Below are 24,293 nucleotides of genomic sequence, written 5' to 3'. Positions count from 1 at the left end.
AACATCAACTACTAAGAATAACCTTATTCAGACAAGAAGGGTCATGTTGTTAGAATAGGAGGCTATGACATTATAGAAAATCAGAATCTTTAAAAGTATTAAATTTCTTAATTTTATATATAGATTTCCACTTATTTTTAGTAATTATGTGTATGAGCAGTTTTATCTTAAGTGACATTACACAGTGAGGTACATCAAAACAACATCAAGTTTCTTATAAGTTTAAAATCTTCTGAAATGACAACTTAGTAAAATGTTTAAAAATCCTGCTAGGTTATAGAGAGTATTACATTATTTAGGTGGCTGCCTCCTGACAAGGTCTAATGCTCGTTCTTTGTAACAAAAAACAAACTTATCAGCCTGCTACTATTTCTGAGAAGCTGAGTACTATTTTTTCAGTATTCGAGTTAAAAGATCTCTGGCCAGCAGACTAAAATGTTTGTTTTATAATTGCCCGCTGAACTATGATAGTTTGTTTCCAGATGGTGCCCTTCCTTCAACCTGCACACAGTCTCTCCTTGTTCGGAGCTATTCAACCTCCTGCTGATCCCACTACCCCCACCCCTATTTAAGGCTACAGAGAGGAAATCCTAAGGAGGAGACTTTCCCCCCCTCGTCTCCAGCAATTTTTTGGTGACGTAATATGTGGGCTGAACTTGAGTTTACTGAGAAAGAGAGGGAATCACTATTCAAGGGTACTGTATATACAATCTGGGTCAGCTGCAGCTGGTTACTGCATTTCTCCATGTGGCAGACAGAGCAAAGCCACAATGCTTTCTCTGCCGGATTAACGACAGCCCACAGACCAGAACTTCCACTATACTACTTAAAATTACATAGGTGGCTTGTCAAATTCAATTGATGAGTGTTGTAAGAAGAAAAAGAAGTTCGTTATTACAGCTTGGATTCAACGGTCCAAAACAAAAATGCAATTGCCATTAAAGTCACAGATGAACAAACTTCTACACTGATTTTTAAAAGCGAGAATAAGAGCAGCAAGTTTCTGGGTCTGCTTTATCAACAGATGCATAAAGGTATTTTAATATTTCTTGTTTTTATTTAAAAATTCTGTATGTCAAAATTTTATATTTGTAGAAATTTCAAAATCTTTTATTAAACAAAGAATTTATAAATACACTACAATTTATCTTAGCTGAAAAAGGTTTTCTTTTGCACCTTTATGTAAAAACTGGTCCTTATGTACATACTCTGTGGTGATTGATGCATTATATGAGGTTCACTTTAATAACATTTGGTGTATATGCTTACACATCGGTAGATACGTGCTTGGTTTCAGAGAACAAGTGCTTTAGTGACACTAGAAAGAAATTTTAACAAGTAACAGATTAAATGTATAAGGCTGATAACACAGTGAGTAAAAACAAAGGGATACAAACAAAAGAAAACAGCTGTAAACATGAGTCTCTCTTCCTGCAGTTATAGTGTGTAAGTTTATGCACACTGTTAGAGATCTTAAAGTATAGCTACAAAACACAGCTAAGAACATATAAAATTAACTTAAAGGCTTTAGAACAATTCCCCAGTTATAGCATAACCCAATATGAAGCAGAAATTTTGTAAAGATTATAGGTAAGTCTATGGTATCTCTTGCAAAAACTCAAAATTGTAACTAACTTTCCAGGTTTACATGCAACAGGAATTTAACTTGGGTCACACACATTAAAACTGCTATAACTAGAATTACTTAAAAAAGCAAAGTTATTGACACACAAAAAAAACCTAAAACTTTACAGATTAGGATTAAGGAAAAAAATAAAATGTGACAGAAGTATTAAGTAGTCAGCAGTAACAGTAGAAAATAAGAACCCAGAAGAACCAATTACTTAAATACATGATTAAAAGACCAAAAATATATAATACTTTTAGATAGACATAATTTTGGTAACCATACATATGAGGTTTCTTTCAATATTCTACCTGAGGGCTTTGTTTAATTGTATTATGAGAAAGAACTGTTAAAAATAAAATTACTAGTTACCAATAGTTAGCTTTAACATCAAAGACACTTAAGTTTTTTATGATTTGGGGATTTTCTGTTCTTTTAAAAAACTAAAGGCATTAAATGGTAAGAATCTTCAACAAGCAAATAATTGTAAAGCTAAGATTTCTTCAACTTTACTTACATGTCTTTTCCTTAAAGATTCAAACTCTAAATCCTGGGAGGATCTCTGTTAAACATATTTTACAAGAAACTGATAACATGTCCATGCAATACTGCATCTGAAATACTCTCATCTCTCTTTCTGTTGTTGTTGGGTTTTTTTGCTATGAAAAGTGCAGGACCTCATTCAACCTCATTTCTTACTGAGTCCTTAGGCAAGCATTTAATCTGAAACCCCAAACACACAGATAACTATCCCTTTCTTAGATGTCTCCAGGGGATGAGATTGTTCTCAAGTCTTTTCCCAGAATATAATTCACAATCTAGAAGTACCTAAGGTATCTTCAGTGCCTCATAAATTTAGGTTCGTTGCCTCATGCTATTTTCGGTGCGTGAGATAACCAGTTAAATGCCTCTATGCATTTACCATCTGAAAGGAAGTAAATCCTTATTTTTATTTCTTCTACTAGCTGGCAAATGTAGCAACTATGAAGAGAAACAGTACTAATAAAATTAACCCAAGGCATGGAAGACTTTTTTTCTTTTTTTCCTAAAAACAACCAAGCAAAGGCACAGATTTAAACTTAAGTATACTGTAACTAATTTATAACATTCTCTTGGGACCTAGGAAAATTTTAACATATACAGAAAGGTTTTATGAGGTAACACAGATTTATAGATCTTTCACTTTTAAAACTGAACGTGGTGGGGAAATACTGAAGTTTTCAGAAAATGTAGTAGTAAATGTATTTTTAAAACCAGTTCTTCACTCATGACGTAGCTAGTCTACTTACTTAAGAAATGTGGCTCCTTATTCTTCTTTATGTGACAACTAAGTCATTACTTTTATAATAAGGGTAAGGGAATTATATCTGCTTAAAAGAAACCTTTAATTGCCTCCTTTAAATACTTACTTAGGTCAGATTCTCTCATGGCACACAAGGATTTATCTTACGACTTAATCGTATAGGAGCCCACAAAGAGCTAAGGCAGAACATACTGCTATTTCAACTTTTCACGTTTTTGTTCTTTCATGACAACACTGATGTAAAGTCACAATAACAGTCTTGGATTATATGTTCTTAGTTGTTCTATACAAATCTGTGTCTGGTAGGAAACACAAGCTGTTCAAATCAGAATACTGCTTATGAAATTCTACTTGTTTGGAAGTTTCATGATAGGTTCTGAATTTCCCTTGTTTTGGTAGCTTATGTCATAGATTACTTAAATAATTTTATGATCTAAGAGTTTCCATTCTATTATTAAAGTGAAATGAGTGAACTTGAGGACTAGCTAAGTTAACTATGCAGGAGAAATACTATACATCTGAACCAGGAGGCTGACGGCTTCTACTTTACTGTCCTCAGTTTTTAAAATAAACCACATCTAAATTCCATGAATCTGCAAATATAGCAAGAAATCTTTTATTGGTTTTTGGCATAAGGAACTCTAGTACAATAGCAGTCCTTCTCTTATAAAACAGACAGATGATGTTTAAGGTCTAAATTTTCTACTCATGTCCGAGGCAAAATATAAAAACAAAAAACTAAAAGTATTCATCCAAGTGTGCTTTTGATGATCAGTTAGCAAGAGAAGGCCTCTGATATAAATCAGGAATACTATTATGCTCACTCCTCCTATCTTACGTTAGTAACAGAAAAATACTCCACACTCCACCCTTTGCTTATTTTCATTCTCACTCCACCTTCAAAACACCAAAGGAGACATGGTTTTAAAAAGTAGTGGTCATCTTTGTAACTGCAAGTCAAAGAGTCCTTATTTCACTGATTTTAATAATAACCTTTATTTTGGGGGAGGGTTCATACTTACAAGTTAGATATATACCAACTGATACAACACATACAGAGGAAAAGGAATGACAGCAGAAAAGCTTGGGATAGAAAAATGATGGAAACAGAGCCTAACAAAAATGATTCCCAAATACCTTTTCATAAATAAGCGATGGGTCAATGTAAAGAGATACACACCAGGAAAAGACTGAAAAACGAGAGACACAAAGTTAAGGCTCCTCTGTAGTAACACCACGACTAGGATAAAAAACACAGGTCTAGCAAAGTTAGGAGAAGATCAGAATCTCATTTGAATGCCAGTGTTGGCTTCTCTGGTACTTTATCTCTGTGTAAAGTGGTATACATTTATTTCAGTGTTGTTGTGAATGCAAATATATTGTTAACATGTATTAAGCACTACATAAATGTGAGGGACTGTTACGGTATTGGGGATAGAAAATAGAATAGAATATGTTGCAATGAACTCTGTGGAGTCTCTGCCTACGTTCAAACTCTGGTGCCATCTCTTAGAAGCTGTGTGACTCTGGGTAAGGTACTTAATTTCCAGATGCTAGTCTTTCGCTGAGAATGAGGACTGTGACAGTCTACCTCAGAGGGTTGTAGTTACAAGTAATGGACTTAACGCATGTAAAGGCGCTTAAAATAATGCCAAGCGCCCCGTAAGTATGAATGACTGTTATTACTGCATTGCTATTATTAATCGTAGGCATAAACAACTTGGGACCTGACTTCTCAAATCAAAACACAAGAAGTAGGGTGGGAAGTGGTACACTAGAGTTCTTAGTGTATCCGCTGGTGTCCTTCAAAACCAGCAAGCAGGAATCGAGCTTGTGACAGAGGGAAGGTGGGCCATGTGCCGCTCAGCCTGCTGACGCACCCGACAGAGTGGCACATCCTACCCGTTCTGCTGCCACCACTCCTTAGGGAGGGAACTTGTGAGAAAGAAGCAGCTTTGGTTCGTAGAGCGAGTTCTAATGTTTCCTCTAGTGTTTCTACAGAAATTGCATTATAAGGGACAAGAATTTCTCTGTCACAGCAAAATTGAAACATTTCAAGCACACATGTCAGCAATACGTGCCACTGCTATAAACACTGACTGAGGAGCTGGGGAACCTGAATTCTTGACTGGGTTCTAATACTATCTATTTGTGTGGTCTGGGCCTTCAACATGCACATGGGTGCAAAGAGGTTCTTTTTTATTCTTTAATGTTTATTTATTTTTGAGAGAGAGAGGGAGAGCACATGTGAGCGGGGGAAGGGCAGAGAGAGAGAGAGAGGCAGGCTCCAGGCTCTGAGCTGCCAGCACAGAGCCTGATGGGGGGCTTGAACTCACGGACTGCAAGACCATGCCCTGAGCCGAAGCCAGACACTCAACCGACTGAGCCACCCAGGCGTCCCAGGTGCAAAGAAGTTCTTGAATGAGATGGTCTCTAAGGCACTTTCCAACCCTAACAATCATATTCAAATATAGAGTTTCTTTCCTTGGTAATGGTTAAAGAAAATTATTGAAATTTTACTAAAATACAGGTCAGTAGAACCTGTTAGAAGAATGAACCTGCTAAATCATACGTAAACTTAGAACATATATATAATTATGGTTTAGAAAACATAATCACCTACAATAATGACTGTAAACATTCCCTCATTCTTCAACTTGTCTTGAATCCTAAAAGGACATGCTACAAAAACTAAAAATATGATGCCAAAACTTTCTGGTTTGAGATTTGCCTCAAAATGTTTCTTTGATAGATAAAAAAGATATTTATTAGAGAGGGCCAATTTAACTAAAACCGAATATACATATAAAATAATGACTAGTAAAGTCACTTGCTATTAGCTTTAATACTAGTTAGGGAAGAATATTTTAATTAATGCCTTATACACATTGTGTATCATTTTCAGAGTCTTAAGACAGTAGAGTAAGCTTTTCAAGGGTAAGAAAAGTGTCTTATTAGGGTCTCAAAGCACCCAAGAACACTAATAGTATGCCATTGCAAACAGTGGGCACTCACCAAAATGTGTGCACTGAGCTGGGGAAGAAAAAGTATTACAGTGAGGTGATAGTTGGGAGAGTTATTCTCTGAAACCTAAACAAATGCAAAGGCATCGTGGTGTTGGATTTAACAAATTAATAAAATTAATTCTGGCCCAATTAATAACACCAATAGATACTCGGTTTTTTCCATTTTTTTTTTTACATTACTGACTTTAAAAGTAGGTTAATATTAATTCTTTTTACTTTTTTTTTCTTTCACTGGTTTGTTTTTTTTACAAAGACTTTATACAACCTCATTTCAAAATGAAGGCTTTTATTTGGACCCTAAGTGTGTTATTCTTCCTACTAATGGGCATTGGACATTGCAGAGGAGGACAGTTCAAAATAAAAAAAATAACCCAGAGGAGATACCCTCGTGCCACAGATGGTAAAGAGGAAGCAAAGAAATGTTCATACACATTCCTGGTGCCTGAACAAAAAATTACGGGGCCAATTTGTGTCAATACCAAAGGGCAAGATGCAAGTACTATTAAAGATATGATCACCAGGATGGACCTTGAAAACCTGAAGGATGTGCTCTCCAGGCAGAAGCGGGAGATAGATGTCCTGCAGCTGGTGGTGGATGTAGATGGAAACATTGTAAATGAGGTAAAGCTGCTGAGAAAAGAAAGCCGGAACATGAACTCCCGTGTTACTCAACTCTATATGCAGCTATTACACGAGATTATCCGTAAGAGGGATAATTCACTTGAACTTTCCCAGTTGGAAAATAAAATCCTCAATGTCACTACAGAAATGTTGAAGATGGCAACAAGGTACAGGGAACTAGAGGTGAAATATGCTTCCTTGACTGATCTCGTCAATAACCAGTCTGTGATGATCACTTTGCTGGAAGAACAGTGCTTGAAGATATTTTCCCGACAAGACCCCCATGTGTCTCCTCCTCTTGTCCAGGTGGTGCCACAACATATTCCTAACAGTCATCCGTATACTCCTGGACTGCTGGGGGGTAATGAGATACAGAGGGATCCAGGTTATCCCAGGGATTTAATGCCACCACCCGATCTGGGGACTTCTTCCACCAAAAGTCCTCTCAAGATACCACCAGTAACGTTCATCAATGAAGGTGAGTTACCTCTTACCGTTAAAAATGGAAGCATGAGGTTAATATGTTTTACGGTTTGTGAAATAATGCACACAATAAATGGCTTACTCTTCATTTTGGTGATGTAATGATACACAAACATTTTTGTTTTCTATTAATCAAGAATTGAACTTAAATACATCTCTCAGGTCTGAGTCTAAGAGTTTCTAAAAACAGAGTATTCTGTGAGAAAAGTATTGTCTTCCATCCAAATTCTCACAATCTAAGTTACCAGCATTAAGACAGGAATGAGTCCATAATCCACTTCTAACCTCTACAACCCCCCATCAGCCTCCAGCTAGATCATCTAGCTGCTCAGCAATCCTTCTGTTTACCTCTTGCTGCTCTCCCCATTTTCCTCCTCTCCAAAAGGAACATTTAAAAATTTGCTTTCACTCTCCTTAAGCCTCTAATTACACCTCCTCCTTACCTCTGCTCTCAGAAATGTGTCATCTACTCCTGCACTGAGATGAAGTCTACTCAGGCCCTAGGTTCCTTGTTTCTTCCCTATTTTGGAAACATCTACACAACACCCATGCCTTCTTGCCCTCAGTGTTAAGAGGAAAAGGTATCCCTTCTATTTTCCAGGGCTAAACAAACTACAATTTGTATCTTATACCCACATACGTATAATTACATTTTCACTATGGTTAAACAAAACAAAACAAAACCTAAAATTGATCCCACTATCCCTACCTCTATTTCTTAATTTTGTTCCTTCTTCCATTCCTCTTCCCTCCCTCCCTCCCTTCCTCTTTCCCTTCAGTATTGGTCACCGATCTAAGTGGCCAGAATACAAAGATAAATAATTCATCTTTATTTCAGTTTAGTAAGCTCACTGCTAATTTTCTGAATATTTTACATTTATTTTACCCCTGCAACCATTTTGCCATAAGGCATTCTCTTGAATTCTTTAGAAGTTGATTTGTTTCCTTAGAGTGGAAAGAAAAGTCCAAATGCCCCAAAGTAAAAAGATTAAATAAATAGTTCATTCACTTACTGAAAAGGCAGTACATAAAAATGTACGTAGACTATGGAGTGACTACTGCGTATGTCATAAAGTATGTCTCTGCAGCAGTGGACCCCACTGCTTTCTTGGGGCTCCACTTCAGAATATTCTGACTCTTCTACTTCTCTAAACTCTTCATTTGCACCTCCTTCCTTCTCTATATTTAAAAAAGTTTTCCTCAAGATACTCTGTTTTGCAGGTTTCACACACCTTCAAGGCCGCCAAGTATCACCACTGCTCAGACGACTCCTGCCTGGGGCTCTCCCTCCAAATTCTAACCAATGCTCAGTGTTTGCATCTGGATGTTCTACCATCACCTCACATGGTGCTGCTTCCTCTCCTGAAATGCCTTCTCCCAGTTTCTCTCTTGACCTGGCAGATTTTAAGGCTTAAGTAAAATAATACCTTAAATATTAAACATTCCCAGATTCCAACAAACATCTAAATGGCTCTTTCCCCAAACTGCTGACTTTGCCTTGAACATGTTTTCTGTTATCACATTACACTAGAGTTGTTTGCATGTTGGTCTCCTGGTAGACTGAATGCTTCTGGAAGAAAGTGAACTGTCTTTTCATTTTACTGTCTCAAACATCTAGCTGGGGGATGCCTGGCTGGCTCAGCTGGTTAAGCCACTGACTCTCGATCTCAGGGTGGTGAGTTAGAGCCCTGTGTTGGGCTCCATGCAGCGTATGAAGCCTACTTTAAAAAAAAAAAAAAAAAAAAAAAAAAAAGAGCGCCTGGGTGGCTCAGTGCGTTAAGCATCCGACTTTGGCTCAGGTCATGATCTCATGGTTCATGAGTTCGAGCCCCGTGTCTGGCTCTGTGCTGACAGCTCAGAGCCTGGAACCTGCTTCAAATTCTGTGTGTCTGTCTCTCTCTCTGCCCCTCCCCCACTCTCACTGTCTAAAAAAATAAACAAACATTAAAAAAAAAAGAGAACTCTCAGTATTCAACAGTAAGAAATCGAACATCTAGGTAGGATCAAGTCTTGGCACATTGTGCTCAGCATATTTTAAGCACTATGATAGATATTTGAGGAATAAATGAATGAGTGAATGAATGACTAAAGCTTAAAATAATCTTTTCCCCAAGCTAGCATTTTCCTTTTAAAATAAGTAACTTATTACAGAAGTAATACATATTTACCGAAGAAAATCTAGAAAATACTAACAAGTTTTTAAGAAAGTTTCGCTAAATAGCCAATAGAAATAAACAGGGGCGCCTGGGGGGCTCAGTCAGTTATGCGTCCGACTTTGGCTCAGGTTTCAAGTCCCTCATCGGGCTCTCTGCTGACAGCACAGAACCTACTTTGGATCCTCTGTCCCCTGCTCTCTGCCCCTTCCCCGCTTGTGCTCTCTCCAAAAAATAAACAAACATTACAGACAAAAAGCAAACAGAAATAAACAAAAGTTAACCAACACTTTGGTAATAGCCTTCAAGTCTTTCTTATTTGCCCTTCCTGTTAAACATGGTAATCAGTATTCTTGCAGCTTTAAAAAATAACTTTGTTCTTTTTCTTTCTCTATGATTATATCCTTAGGATAAATTCCCATTAGTAAGATTGGTGGGTCATTTGATTTTGATTTCTCTGTTTTGATTTCCATCACTCCCTATTTCTGAATTTGTTTGGCCCATCTCTGACACTTGCCTCCTGCCCCACATACCCAGTCAGCTCAGTTCTACCCCTGCTGCTTTTCCATCATTCGTGGACTTGTCCCTCATTTCTATTCAGAGCCAGAACTCTAACTTAGCTCCCAATTATCTATGGCAGCAGCTAGAGGATAGACTTCTGGGTTATCAGCCGTGTAACCTCAGGGTGTGGGGTGAAGGTGGGGCGAAACTGCTCTGTGCCTCGGTTTCCTCATCTGTAAAATGGGGGATAATAAATGTACTTACCTCATAGAATTTAACATTTGAGGAGTACTTAGAACAGTGCCTGGCAGTCAAAATGTTAACTCTTACTAGAAATGGTGTAATAGCTTGTCAATTAGCCTAACTCCATTTTCTCTCTATCAAAATATATTCTATATTGCCAACAGATCTTCTGAAACTACCACTTTGATCACATCACACTTCTGCTCAGCAGTTCCATATGACACACAGAAAATGTGCATTTTGCTTAGCCTGGGTAAGAACAATTTCCTCCTCAAAACAATCTTACTTCTTTAGCTTTCCTTCTATTAAGTTCCTTCATAAAAACCATCTGTTTCAATAAAATGAATCAACTCATTGTCTTTGAAATATTTTCCATGCTTTCTGCCTATCAAATTATAAGGCTCAGACTAAAATAAAATAAAATAAAATAAAATAAAATAAAATAAAATAGCAACTCCTCCTTAAAGTCCTTGCTGACTTCCTCAGGCTTAAAGTGATTGCTTCTTTCCACAAATGTTTCTTTTCTCTGTGACATAAAGTATATACAACATTCCTTATACTCCCTCTTGAATCATCAGTTATCTTTACAGGTACATATAGTACTTATATACACATCTAAATAAAATGTCTTCTAACTATAATATAAGCTCCTTCCTAGTAGATGGATATTGTCTCTCACTTGCAGATGCTAAATAAATGTTGGCTAACTTGTTACTACATTTTTACAGAGCTTCTTAAAGTTTTCATTCCAAAGACCTTCATGAAAGTACTTTTGATACATTGCACTAACAATGTATTAACGCTGTATTAACTAACAGCCTGTTAAGAATATAGATATCAGGATTCATTCAGTTTATATTGTTTTAACACTCAGTAACAACAGGCTAGAACACCATTATGTTAGGTAAATGACGATCATTACTAATATCCCCACACCCTGTGATTTCCAAAGCAAAGATGTGTACAAAATGATCCACTGGGTATAGAAAGAAAAAAATACGTATATATTTTTGATATTCTTTTAAAAAGTGTATGTTTTAGGTAAGCTTTTAATGTTCGCAATTTATCAGCATAATAGTTTATACATTATCACATATAAATAAATATAACTGAAGTGTGTAGAATTTTTTTTTAACTGATGGAAGGTATAGCCACGTAGGTACGGAGATGAACACCATGGAGTATTTTCTGTGAGTGCTGAATCTTAACTGGATGGTATCAGTTCTAGAAGAAATTATTATTCATATATTCATACACTGATACATTAAAAAATGCTTACACAAAATGAGCTGTATCACTTCTAGATTTTATTATACACTGAGCTGTAGTGTAAGAAAAATCTTTTATTTCAGAATTAAATCCCATGTTAGGGATTTAGCATATCAAAAGTCCCATTTGAAAGACCTCTGCTTTAATAAAACAATGGTGTTTATATCCTTAATAAACTAATCCCTAATGTAAAATTAAGGGCACACATCATTTTTTCTGCTATTCACTATTTGTTATTATAAGTAAACATTAACTTTTTACTTATTTCATTCTATAAATGTTGGTCTTTGATATCCAAGGAACAATTAGCTACACCGTAAGAATGTTCATTAGAACACTAATGAACATATAAGGGAAAGCGCACAGAGTTAAGAAAGCCTGTTATCTTTGTTATTGACCTTGGGTAAGTCACTTTGCCTGACTGTCCTGTTCTCTCACTTGTACAATGAGAGTGCTTGCTGGACCTGACAATTTTAACATCCCTTTCTAGTTCTAATATTCTATTCTAATATTCTAGTTCTAATATTCTAGTTCTAATATTCTAATATTCTAATATTCTTTCTAGTTCTAATTATCTATCATAGAATATAAATTATAAAATATAATTATAAATAAATATAAATAAATATAAATAAATTTATATTTTTAATATATTATAAATATATATTTATTATATTTTTATTTATTATATATTATATTTATTATATATATTATTATATTTATATTTATTATATATATTTATATATATATTTATATATTTATATTATATATTTATATATAATTATAAATAAATAAAAAAAATAAATAAATATAAATAAATAAAATATAAAATATAAATTACTCTGAGCAACAATAAACAGACTTGCTATTTTCTTTATATATAAGGTACTAAAATCTTTGTTCACAGTATTCTTATCAGACTGGAAAATATGTTTGAGCTTTTTCGGTACTTGGACAAAAAGGGCAAAGATGGATGGTTCTTCTGTACTTACATATACTTCTGGCAACAAGATGTTCTTAATAACCGTACACTACATGTAGGTACATAGTCTAGAATTCTAAAGTCTCTAAATGTATAATGCATATGCATTAAACTTGTTTCAGCCAGTCACAAAAAGTCAAATACTGTATGACTGCACTAATATGAGGTGCCTACAGTAGTCAAATGTGCAGAGACAGAAGGCAGAATGGTGGCTGGAAGAATAGGAAAGTCTGTTTGATGGATAAAGGGTTTCAGTTCTGCCAGATGAAAAGAGTTCTGGAGACTGGCTGCACAATAAAGAGAAGGTATGAACCGTACATTTAAGATGATGAGTTGGTAAACTTCGTTGTGTTTATCTTACCACCATTCTTCTAAAAAGGTGTTTTAATGACAATTTTATATTTTAGGTTATAAGAAAAATGTACCTCCAAAGAACAAACTTACTATGAAATCAACGCAAATAATGCAATAACTCTGTTAGATTAAAATTAATTATCTCCAGAAACATTACCTTCCCTCTACCGTTAAAACAAAATGTTTGGGAATATAACTGCACACCTGGCAAACTGCTATCAATAAAATTCTTAACCGTTAATGTTATTCACTGATGGCATTTTGGGTTAGTCTTTTATAAAAGAAAACATTGCTCTTTTACAAATGGTGTATTTATAAAAATAGGTTTATTCCTTGTAAACAAATGGATTTGAGAAAGTTCCTTCACAGCGTATTAGAGCATAGCTATCAGGAAACTTGGGATTCTGGCAAGGCTTTTTTGTTGCCTCTTTTGTAAGAAAGATTGTTATGGTAATTTGTGAGGTGATGCATATGAAAACACTTGGTGTATGTATGGTCTGACCATCATTAATTACTCCATTTATCTGTGCCCTCCCCTACATGTGCCTTGCTTTGCCATGTATGGGAACATAAAAGGTAAGCTTAAAAAGTTAAACATAAAAAGCAGGCATTAGAAACTAACAATACGCTTTTTAGTGGATAAAACTTTTAATTACTTATAATGCTTCTTATTGGTGTATTTTAAAGATGCAATTGCTTTCAGTGGAATACTTAGATTAACACTTTAAAAAAAAAAAACTAAAGAAACCTGTTTAGACAAAGGGGCTATTGGAATAGGATTCTTTTTTACCAGTTATGAGAAACAACTTATAATTCTTTAGTAATTTCAAAAATAAAAGCTCAGATTGCTAAATGCATTTTATTTTTTAATTCCATTTTATTTTTTAAGATTCAAAAAAAATTGTTTTTCTTTTTACATTTGTTTATGTTTGATAGAGAGAGACCGAGCACAAGCGGGGGAGGGGCAGAGGGGAGGAGAGACAGAATCTGAAGCAGGCTCCAGGCTCTAAGCTGTCAGCACAGAGCCCGACATGGGGCTCGAACTCACAAAGTGCGAGATCATGACCTGAGCTGAAGTTGGACGCTCAACCGACTGAGCCACCCAGGAGCCCCTATTTTTTTTTTAAGATTTAAAAAAAAAAGCTTTTTATTTATTTTGAGGGAGGAGAGAGAAAAAGAAAGGGAGAGAGAAAGCACACATGTGAGCAGGGGAGGGGCGGAGAGGGAATTCCAAGCAGGCTTCGCACTATTAATTAGTGCAGAGCCTGACATGGGGCTTGATCTCAGGAACTGTGAGATCATGACCTGAGCCGAAATCAAGAGTCAGATGCTTAATCAACTGAGCCACCCGGTGCCCCACTAACTTTTATTTTAAACTTACAGGTTAATAAACATAGTAATTAATATTTTTAGAAGACAGAATCTATTATTGCTTTAGAAAGTATTTGCCCCAAACTTCCCATTCGGAAATGCTATAGAATGTATTTGTCTTATACTTAGCTCACAACCCAATTAAAAAGTTTACCTCTCAAAAGATTTTACTTGATGACCAATTATTTGAAGCTCTAAAGTGATTACCTTTTTGTCCCGTTTCTTTTGTCACAAAGAGCAGGATTAGGACAATGCAAATAAATGAGAAATTCAACAACTTCAAAAAGGGAAGAAAGCTTTTCCTTTTAAGCAATTAAATAGTTTCTTTACAGAAAAAAAAATGGGTATATTAAAGATGGTTCCCAATAAAGGTATATTTAAAGTATGAAAAAAAAATTAACCCACTGTTCTGTTCAAAATATGGGTTCTTAATGAAAAATACGTGTTGGGAAATAATGTGGCATGACTGGTCAATATTTTTCTTTCTATGAATCAGATCTATTAACTGGAGTTTGTTAGCCCTATACAAACTTTAATCATCAAATAAACTGAGGAAGAGAGAGACTGGTCCTTCAAATTCAATGTACAGAACTCCAGTTTCCTGCCTTGAGAAGAATCCAATTGTGTCAAGAAAGATGAAGACTCTTTCAAGATTACTCAATGCAAGAAAAAGGTTAATAAAATTCCTATTTTAAAAGAAAGGTACTTCCAGTCTATACCCTTTGTGAACCATTCTGAACAAATTCCTGAAACATATGTTAGTAAACTTACTTCCGATCATATGCAAACCTTCAAGTTAAATTTGACCTCTCAAAAATAAAGCTATTACTTTTCTTCTAGTAATTTAAGAATTCCTATTAGGCAATGACTTTTGTGGAAGAGAAAGCAGTAAAACACTTAATAGAAGAATGTCTTATAATCAAACTCTACAGCAGAAAGTAAATAACATATACAAGTAATAATGAAAAAATATTTCTGCCAAGACCAACAATATATACTGGGCTAAGACAGGTTAATGGTTTATTGATAAAAAATAAACACAAATACTAAATTCTAATATTAACTATCTTTACCAAGGAGAAAAAAGTAGCTAGAACACTAATTTTAGACACATGTTCTAGAAAAGGATTTCAACTAAATTTTCCTAAGCTTTTTGATCAACTAAATCTAACAGGCATCTGAACTGTAAATATGAAGGCCATCACCAAAAAAGTGGGTTGAAAATTAAAGTTAAAGGTAATTTTAATATTGCATAAAATGAAGTCTTATCAAATCAAAGCTGGATTTAGAAAACCCACAACTCTCCAATTTGTTTAAATATCCAAGGGCCTTTTAAGTTGCAGAAAAGAAACAAATGGTATTTTACAAATATTCAGTCAACATTCAAAACCTTGATGTTTCTAAATATTTTAGAGCAATGCAAGTAACCTAGTGAAAGTCAAACTTCTGAATATATACTTAAATATAAAATGTAATTGCCAAAACTATAGTCAAATGAGTGCAGAGCAAACATTTACAAGGATGACATTCATAAAATAAACAATACAAAGGTGACATTTATAGAATAGACAAATTTCTGAAATGAGGGAATATTTATGTGGACTGCAACAAGACCATTTTATGTGTGCATTAACTATAATAGAGTTTAAGATAAGAGCAATGTTCCTCAGATATCCTTGACTATTGTGGAAGTGACAACTTCAACTCGACAGTCTACCTCAAGGGCTCTAAGTATCACCCTTGGCCATTTACATTTCAGGCATACAAAACTTGTAAGTCCTCTGTAACCTCAAGCTCTCTTCTGTTTTCAGTTCTCAGCTCAGGTTACTCATGGGTAGCCTTGATCAGACTCCTAACCCCCACACTCCGAGCCCAAGCTCTTACTCAATTTTCAAAACTCAGCTTAGATACAGGTAGACTTTGATCTCTTTTCTGCAAATCTGGGTTAGTTATTTGTTGGCCAGTATTCCCAACTGTCCTGCATAACTCTGTCAAAGTATTTGTCATGTTGCAGTGGAATTCCCTTTTTGCTTGCCACTTCCCCCACTTCCCACTTAACTCTATGGTTGCTTCTTTACCTCTTGAGCCTAAACTTTCTAGCCTATCATAGATGCAGAAAAGAAACATATGGAAAAAATGCAGAACTGAGGAAATTCTGGAAACCACTGTGGCCCACTAGGGATCATGTAGCTCAACAAATATTTGAGTGCCTATGTGGGCTTGAACTATGGATGCACAACTAAAAGATACAGTCTTGGCCCATGGGGAGTTGTAGGAGTAAACAAATGAATATAATATCATGCATTACACAAAATAATCTAAGAATGGACCTGGAAATTAGACTTCACTTTTCCTTCAATTTTGCTCCTGCATATAAAATTCCATAGATTTCATCCTACCTGAATTACAACCTCTCTATCCTTCTCTGACTTGACTACAATGCATGCTTCTGAAATGTTTAGTAGCTCATATGTGACGGATAAAAAAGGAGAATAATATCAGTAAAACAAAGAGGTCATGTTGGTTCATTGGGATTTTTTCCAAGCTATTTTAATGTTTTGTGTCACAAGCATCAACAGCTGAATACAAAGTATGTTAGCAGCTAATATTTGCTGTTATTTTTAGTGTCAGATTTTACAGAACATGAAGTTTTTCAGGAATACATTATTTTCTACAATAGAAATGACTGTACATTCACCTTTGATTAGCCATATTAAATTTATTAATTAAATAAGATACATATTTATTACATGAGCAACTGCTTTTTTTTCAAGGTCTGCAATGAAGGAGAAAAGAAGGCAATTAACAAGTTACTCATGATGACTACTCTCTAAAGCACTGTGTTAAAAGTTCTGAATACTTTGTAACTTAAATTCAGTAAATGATAAGGTAGATAATATAAAAACAATTCACACTGAATTTTAATGGAATGTGATCAAATTTATGGCCAGTCTAATAAGCTCAAAACATTATTTTTTCACAGTCCTCCCTACCTTAAGAACCTATTTATGAGCTTTCACAGACTAATCAATATCCTCATGAATATAAAAGCAGAAATTCCTTTTTATTTTTTTTTAAATTTATTTATTTTGAGAGAAAGAGAGAGGCAGAGAGAGAGGGAGAGTCCCAAGCAGGCTCCACGCTGTCAACACAGAACCCAACACAGGGCTTAATCTCAAACCATGAGATCATGACCTGAGCCTAAATCATGAGTTGGACATTCAACTGACTGAGCCACCCAGGTGCCCCCGAAAGCAGAAATTCTTAGCACAATTTTAGCAAATGAAATCTAGCAATACATAAAACTAGTAATACATATGACCAAGTCAAGACTATGCCAGCAATAAGGTGGTTGGTTTAATATTAAAAAATAATCACAGAATTCACCTACTAACAAACAAACAAAAGAAAAACCCTATTATCTCAGTAGATAAATAAAAGCTCCTGACAAAACCCAAAATTCATTATGATAAAAAACTCTCAGCAAACTAGGAACAGAAGGGACAAGAATTTTTAAAGTAGTTATTACAGCTTAAAGGATATGTTCATAATGAATGCAAGATTAGAAACTGCAGGAGAGAAATAAAAACTACAAAAAAAAGAATCAAATTTTTTAAAAGAATTAAAGAATCCAATACCTAAAATAAATGTAACCCAAGAAAGGGAGCATTAAGTCTTTCCAGGTTCTCAGATTTTTTTACTAGTAATGTATAGTGTTTATAGTTATTGTATCATAATTTCAAAAAGTCTGAAACAGAAATATCAACAGAACATAAAAATGTGGGCTAGAGAAATATATCATCTATTGATTTTGTGTGTGGTTTTCAATTTCCTTGTATTTAAAGTGTGAAGGCAAGTTAATTTATTTACTTAAAAAAATGACCGATAGCCTACTAATAGTTAAAACACTGATAATGTAAAGTCAGAAGAAAAACAAAAATAGTCTCCATCCTCAAGGACCAATCTAGAGGAAAGAGTTCAGTCTCTAAGAACCTCTTCTAATGATGCAATCGTATAACTATTTATTTAATGAGATGACTCCTTCCCCAGTTAGCCCAAAAGGGTCCCTTTATACACCGGTACAGTATAGATAACACATTTCTTAAAATTTCAACAACCCTACTTTCATTATAGTGTATGAGCTTTACTTGACTAAACTCTATTTTCACCTAATTTCTAAAAATTGCACATGTCAAAATGTAAGTATTTCTAGTAAAATATAAAATGTGATGACTGGAATTTCTATACTTTTTTATTGTTGTTCTAAAAGATCTGTGGGGTAATTCTTATTTCTGAATCACTTAATATTTTTACATCCTTATAAAAAAAAAAACAAAGGATCAAAACACTGGAGAACGGTTCAACTAAAGAAATGTTCAGTAAAACTTAGAAGCAATCTTTCTTTAGATCCAAAAAAATGTGGAAATCACAAGTTCAAGAGTCAGACACTACAAAGTATTTCACAAAAATGTTCTGTCATTTTAAAAGATACGAAGAACTTACTAGTGGATTAAAAAACAGGGAGAGAATCCGTTTCTCTCCCTATGAAATAACACGGAAGCAAATGTAGCCAGCAGTTCAGAACATGGGCCCTGGGGTTAGAAAGAAACGGGTTTAAGTCCAAGGTTTATTACCTTCTAAGATACAGGACTTTAGTTTCATTTATAGTTAACTGTTAACTGTTTCATCTATAGGACATCTGTAAACGATCACAGGGTCACTGTGTAGACTAAGAAAATTACTGTTAGTCATATAAATTGAAACAATTCTTTAGAAAGGCATTTTGCCAACATTCCTGAAATGCATTCATATGGACTACTGAATGAGGGAAAAAGTTAACAGATTCTGTAAGTTTGGGAAATTCTGATTTATTTCAGGGCCTCTTAGTCTTTAATATGTACATGTACACTGTGAGTTTCCAAAAGGGTAATATAATACTTAGCAATAATAAAACTTATTTGACCATGGTAGGCGGTTTTCTCGAAGTTCCTTAAGGGACTAGTATGTTCAAATGAAATCAAATTTTGGAAAATGTAAACTGGGTACAATGAAGAGCCATAAAAGTGTTCACACCCTCTTGATCTAGCAGATCAATCCCACAGCATTTTTAAAGTAAATATTTGAAAAAAATGAAGCCAATAAGAAGACACTTTGTGCACCTTACAATAGCAAAAATCAGATGGAACTTCAGTATCCAATGACAGAGTAATAAACAATGATATACTAATGTTAAAAATTGTATATTACAGCTACTATAAGTGCTAGAATGAAGACTGTGGTCCCAAGGAAACGGTCTTTTTGTTAAAAGACAGAATTCAATTTTCTATGTGTGTCAGAATTACAACAATATAAAAATGTATGCATATGGACAAAGACTCCTAAGAACAGTGGAAAATGGAACAAGTTAATGTTCCAGATAGTGGGACTGGGGTAATCCTTTATTTAGTTTCTTTAACTTCTATGGTATTGTGTATACAATAGATAAAAAGTTGTATTGTAAAGAAAGAATAAAGGTAAGACCCTAGACTAAAACTATTTTAGTAAGGCTCTATTCCTAGTAAGTTTCCTGGTAATCAATGATATTTTAATTATAGGACCATTCAAAGACTGTCAGCATGCAAAAGAAGCTGGACATTCAGTCAGTGGGATTTATATGATTAAACCTGAAAACAGCAATGGACCAATACAGTTATGGTGTGAGAACAGTTTGGATCCAGGGGGTTGGACTGTTATTCAGAAAAGAACAGATGGCTCTGTCAACTTCTTCAGAAACTGGGAAAATTATAAGGTAAATCAGTGATTCGGACCTGGGAGAGAGGTGGAGCAAAGCAACTCTTACAATGTAGTCATTCTAGGAAATAAGTAAGATACACAGCTGAGAAACAACTATCCATATGTTTTTTACTATCTACCTTTGTAAAAAAAAAAAAGAGAATTCTCATCTCTAGTTTTAAAGTCAAAATTAAAAGGTAAAAAGGAAACTAGAGATATACTTTAAAATGTCTCCTTTCAGTCTGGATCATTTATACATGTATTTAATTCTTAGCAAAGACTACTGCTAATTCCATTTTCTTTTTTCTTTTTTTAAAAAATGTTTATTTATTTATTTTGAGAGAGGGAGGGAGAGGGAGAGAGAGAGAGAGAGAGAGAGAATGCAAACAGTGGAGGCACAGAGGGAGGCTCCACACTCAGAGCAGAGCATAGTCCACTGTGGGGCTTGCTTGATCCCATGACGGTGAGATCATGACCTGAGCTGAAATCAAGAGTCGGATGCTTAACCGACTGAGCCACCCAGGCACCACCACTAATTCCATTTCCTAAGAAGACAACTGCTTTTTTGTTTACGATCACATTTGTACCCATCAGCAGTTGTATGTAAGCACTAATATAAACTATAGAACTTAAAAAAATGACTCTTTCTCTGGGTTAAATTATCTCAGATCATCATCCCCCCCATGTTTTAAATTGGTTAACACCAGACAACGGCGCTGTTGGGAAGTAATGTACACCCAGACATATGGGACCAAAATTATTTCTCAATAATTTCGATGTTTATCATGCTAGGAGTGTATAGTATACACCCTTCAGTCTAAGGATGGCAGATGAGTGCGATTATGTTTTCTAGATGGTTAATACTTCATTCAAAACTGTGAAGTAACATGTGATTACTCACTTTTAGGTGGCATTTTACTGGCAGCTAAAAATGAGACATTAATATATCCATGTCAAAAGTTGTGTAAATTTCCAAACAAGTAACCAGGGAGAAAATCCCCAACACAACCTCCTTGAAAATACACTTAGTGTTAAGATCAGGTTTGCCGAAACTTAGGCCGTGCTGCACACCTGCAATGGTGAATGCTTACTGAAATAGGACAGTTCATGGATTTTTAAAAAAATAATCTACAATTTTTCCAAGGTGGAACTTTGAAGATGACTGTTTTATCCTGATATTTAATTATAATAGAGCTAAAGAAGAAAATTTGCTCTACTATCATTTTTATTGAGTGATCATAAAAATGTCAGATATCCTTTTTGTCTGATTATGGCAGGGGACAGTTACATATATACCTTTAGAAAAAAATCTGGCTCTTTGTACGAGAGAGATCAGGAATCCTTTTCAAGAATCTGGCTAGTTCACTAGTTAATGTTTTTAGTAGCTAGGAATAATGTTTATTTTGTTTTGCCCTTTTCTTATACCTAAGGTTTGAAGCTAGATGTATAAATAAATATGGACAAACTAAGAGAAAGAAAAACAAAAAAAAATGACTATGTGGGGTTTATAAAGGTCAGGTGAGCTATTAAAATGGAAATTCACATTACTGCTTAAATGGCAAATATTTTTATGTCATCAAATGTTTGAAACTTATCTATAAAAAAGTTTACTATCCCTGCACTTATGTTTGTACTCATGCTGTTTGTTTATTAACAGAAAGGGTTTGGAAACATTGATGGAGAATATTGGCTTGGACTGGAAAATATCTATATGCTTAGCAATCAAGATAATTATAAGTTGTTGATTGAATTAGAAGACTGGAGTGATAAAAAAGTCTATGCAGAATATAGCAGCTTTCGCCTGGAACCTGAAAGTGAATTCTTTAGACTACGTCTGGGAACTTACCAGGGAAATGCAGGGGACTCTATGATGTGGCATAATGGTAAACAGTTCACCACACTGGACAGAGATAAAGATATGTATGCAGGTGAGTAAGAAAAAACTGAAGTGTATTCTTTGTAGAATCACTACCTTCTATGTATTACACAGAACCTTGCTATTACAGTAGACACTACTAAAAATCTTTCCAGAAAAGTAATTTTGGAGTCAGTCACAGGGAATATAAGCTGCTGAAAGGCTGGTTATCTCTTCTATAAGGCAATCCCAAAGTGTGAATGAACTCTGTGAAAAATAAGGTTCTGTCATTCTAACTTGGGGGTGGGAGGGTGGTGAGGAAAAAAAACACTCATTCCTTTGGAAATAAAATTCTCTAATGCCTAAAATTCATAACTACTACTAACTAATCACCTACCACATGCCAGGCACTGTTAACAGATGCTAAGGATACAGCAGTGAACAAAGTTCCTGCCCTTCTAGAGCTTATTCTCTAGGAGACAAAATTATTTGTCAGGTGGTGACAAATACTCTAAGAAAAATAAAATGGAGTGAGAGAACAGTGAGTGATAAGCAGCAGGAGGTGGGGTGGGTGCTATTTTATACAGAGTGGTCAAGTAAGGTTACTTTGAGAAGGTAACATCTGAATAAAGACCTGAAGGGAGCAAAGGAAGCAAGCCATTTGGGTACATGGCCTTGGTAAAGGCATTTCTTAGCACTCACGTGAAGGGGAACAGTAGGACTGCAACAGCAAAAAAGCTTTACTCAAAGAAGTTAATATTTGGTTTAGGAAGAATCATTTAGGCCATCCAGAAAACAGAACTCTTCACATTAGTTTTCATATACTTCTGCCTTTTTAACCCAGTTTTGTGGCCCTGATAAAGAGACATCACCCTGCAAAATCTGTTTTTCTGTTCAGCTGTATCTTGGCAAGCAGTATATAGGTCTCTAAGTTTACAATGGCAGAAGAGGGAAAAAGGAAGATATAACCAAAGTATATCCCATATTTACAGAAACACATTTGGCCACTGGTAGTGCTATTCTAATTTACATTATTTTGTGCTTTTTTGAGAATTCAATTTTCCCCAACTTACTACTTTAGCAACTCCATACCTTTCCTTCCCAATTCTCCATTTTATTCCTCTTTCTCTCACACAAACGCTGTTTGTGTTTTATTTACCCTGCTACACAGAAATTACAATTAATTACAATTAAGGTTAATTAATTGTTAAATTAAAATTTAATTTCATTTAAAAAAGCAATGGTAAGCAAGCAAAGGGCAAGGTCAAAAAGGCAATTCAAGTGATCTTCCAAGTAGTTGATACTTCAGCAACAGTAAAAGAATGAAGAAACAAAACTCTAAAGACAAAGGTAACTGAAATCAGTAACAAAAACTCAAATTAAATTATTCCAAAGGTAGAGTAAGTTTTTCATGGTTTATGGAGTACCACGCTTGGAGAAACTTTTACTTTGATACTGTATTTTCTTCCTCAAAGGAAACTGCGCCCACTTTCACAAAGGAGGATGGTGGTACAACGCCTGTGCGCATTCTAACCTAAACGGAGTGTGGTACAGAGGTGGCCATTACAGAAGCAAATACCAAGATGGCATATTTTGGGCTGAATACCGAGGCGGGTCGTACTCTTTGAGAGCAGTTCAGATGATGATCAAGCCTATTGACTGAAGAGAGATCGCCTCCAACTTAAATGACAGAGAGCTCTGCCCTTTTCAGTTCCTAAAAATGTAAATGTTACATGTATATTGTTTTGCACAATTCATTGCTACAGACACAGTTTTAAATGAACTTACCATAACTGTAAAAGGGGATTTATGACTATAGTTTCATCTTTCCTCAATATACTGCAGAAGATTATTTGTACCCGTAATCCTATTTTTAAAATTATATTGACTAAACGTAGGCAAAGTTTGTTTTATAAAATGTAAATATTTGCCACAGTATATAACAAATCTTAGCTTTATTTTAAATCAAAATTGAATACATGTTCAAGACAATTTATTTAAAAATTTTATGAGATTGCTCTAACTTCCAATAGAAAAAATAATTTTAAAATTTCAGCCAAGTAATACGTTTTATTTATAAAAATATAGACAGGAAATTAGAGAAAACTCTAGTTTTGCCAATAGAAAATACATTTTGCATTGAATAAAAGTTATTTCAAATTCAATTTGTGCCTCTGACATGAAATGGTTAGACCGAAATCCTTTTCCTTTTATTTTGAGAGAGAGAGAGAAAAAGCATGCACAAATGGGGGAGGGGCGAGAGACAGAATCCCAAGCAGGCTCAGCACTGAGCATGGAGCCCGATATGGGGCTCCATCCCATGACTGAGATCACGACTTGAGCCAACATCAAGGGCCAGATGCTCAACCAACTCAGCCAACCAGGTGTGCCCCTTGAACTCCTGCCAATATATTTTGTGCCAATTCCCCCCCCCCAAATTAAGTGATCCATAGTATTTAAATATGTATTTTAAAAAATAATGTATGTAATGTTTAAACAAATTTACAAAAAATGGAAATTATAAATGATTTTTTCAATATTGTCTTCACATGATTTATTGGAACACCAAAATTTCCTGAAATGTATTTATATTGTTCTATCAGCAAAATATTGGTATTACAAGAATGGGAATCACAAAAATTTAGTGAGCCAATGGTTTTACAGATCTGAATTATAACTTACGTATAAACAAGCTTATTAATACTCCTGCTCTCCCCACTTCCAAATTTTCTG

At 34.9% G+C, this 24,293-nt stretch overlaps 2 protein-coding genes across 6 annotated transcripts in view; one reads left to right on the top strand and one right to left on the bottom strand.

The window, feature by feature from the left end:
- RALGPS2 (Ral GEF with PH domain and SH3 binding motif 2) overlaps positions 1-24,293 on the bottom strand; it is a 170,326-nt gene that overhangs the window by 46,486 nt on the left and 99,547 nt on the right. The window lies entirely within an intron of this gene.
- On the top strand, positions 283-23,725 carry ANGPTL1 (angiopoietin like 1). The gene is made up of 5 exons (XM_043568132.1): positions 283-1,034; positions 6,210-7,055; positions 19,528-19,721; positions 21,363-21,633; positions 23,036-23,725. Exons 1-5 carry the CDS (start codon positions 1,025-1,027, stop codon positions 23,221-23,223), a joined length of 1,509 nt encoding a protein of 502 aa, XP_043424067.1. The 5' UTR covers positions 283-1,024; the 3' UTR covers positions 23,224-23,725.

Source organism: Prionailurus bengalensis, chromosome E4, assembly GCF_016509475.1.
Source record: "Prionailurus bengalensis isolate Pbe53 chromosome E4, Fcat_Pben_1.1_paternal_pri, whole genome shotgun sequence".
NCBI classification, from domain to species: domain Eukaryota; kingdom Metazoa; phylum Chordata; class Mammalia; order Carnivora; family Felidae; genus Prionailurus; species Prionailurus bengalensis.
This window is presented reverse-complemented; position numbering and strand designations above follow the sequence as displayed.

Coding starts and splice junctions, on each gene's coding strand:
- ANGPTL1 (XM_043568132.1), top strand. Junction 7,056..19,527: donor AGTAACGTTCATCAATGAAG/GTGAGTTACCTC, acceptor TTTTAATTATAG/GACCATTCAAAGACTGTCAG. Junction 19,722..21,362: donor GAAACTGGGAAAATTATAAG/GTAAATCAGTGA, acceptor GTTTATTAACAG/AAAGGGTTTGGAAACATTGA.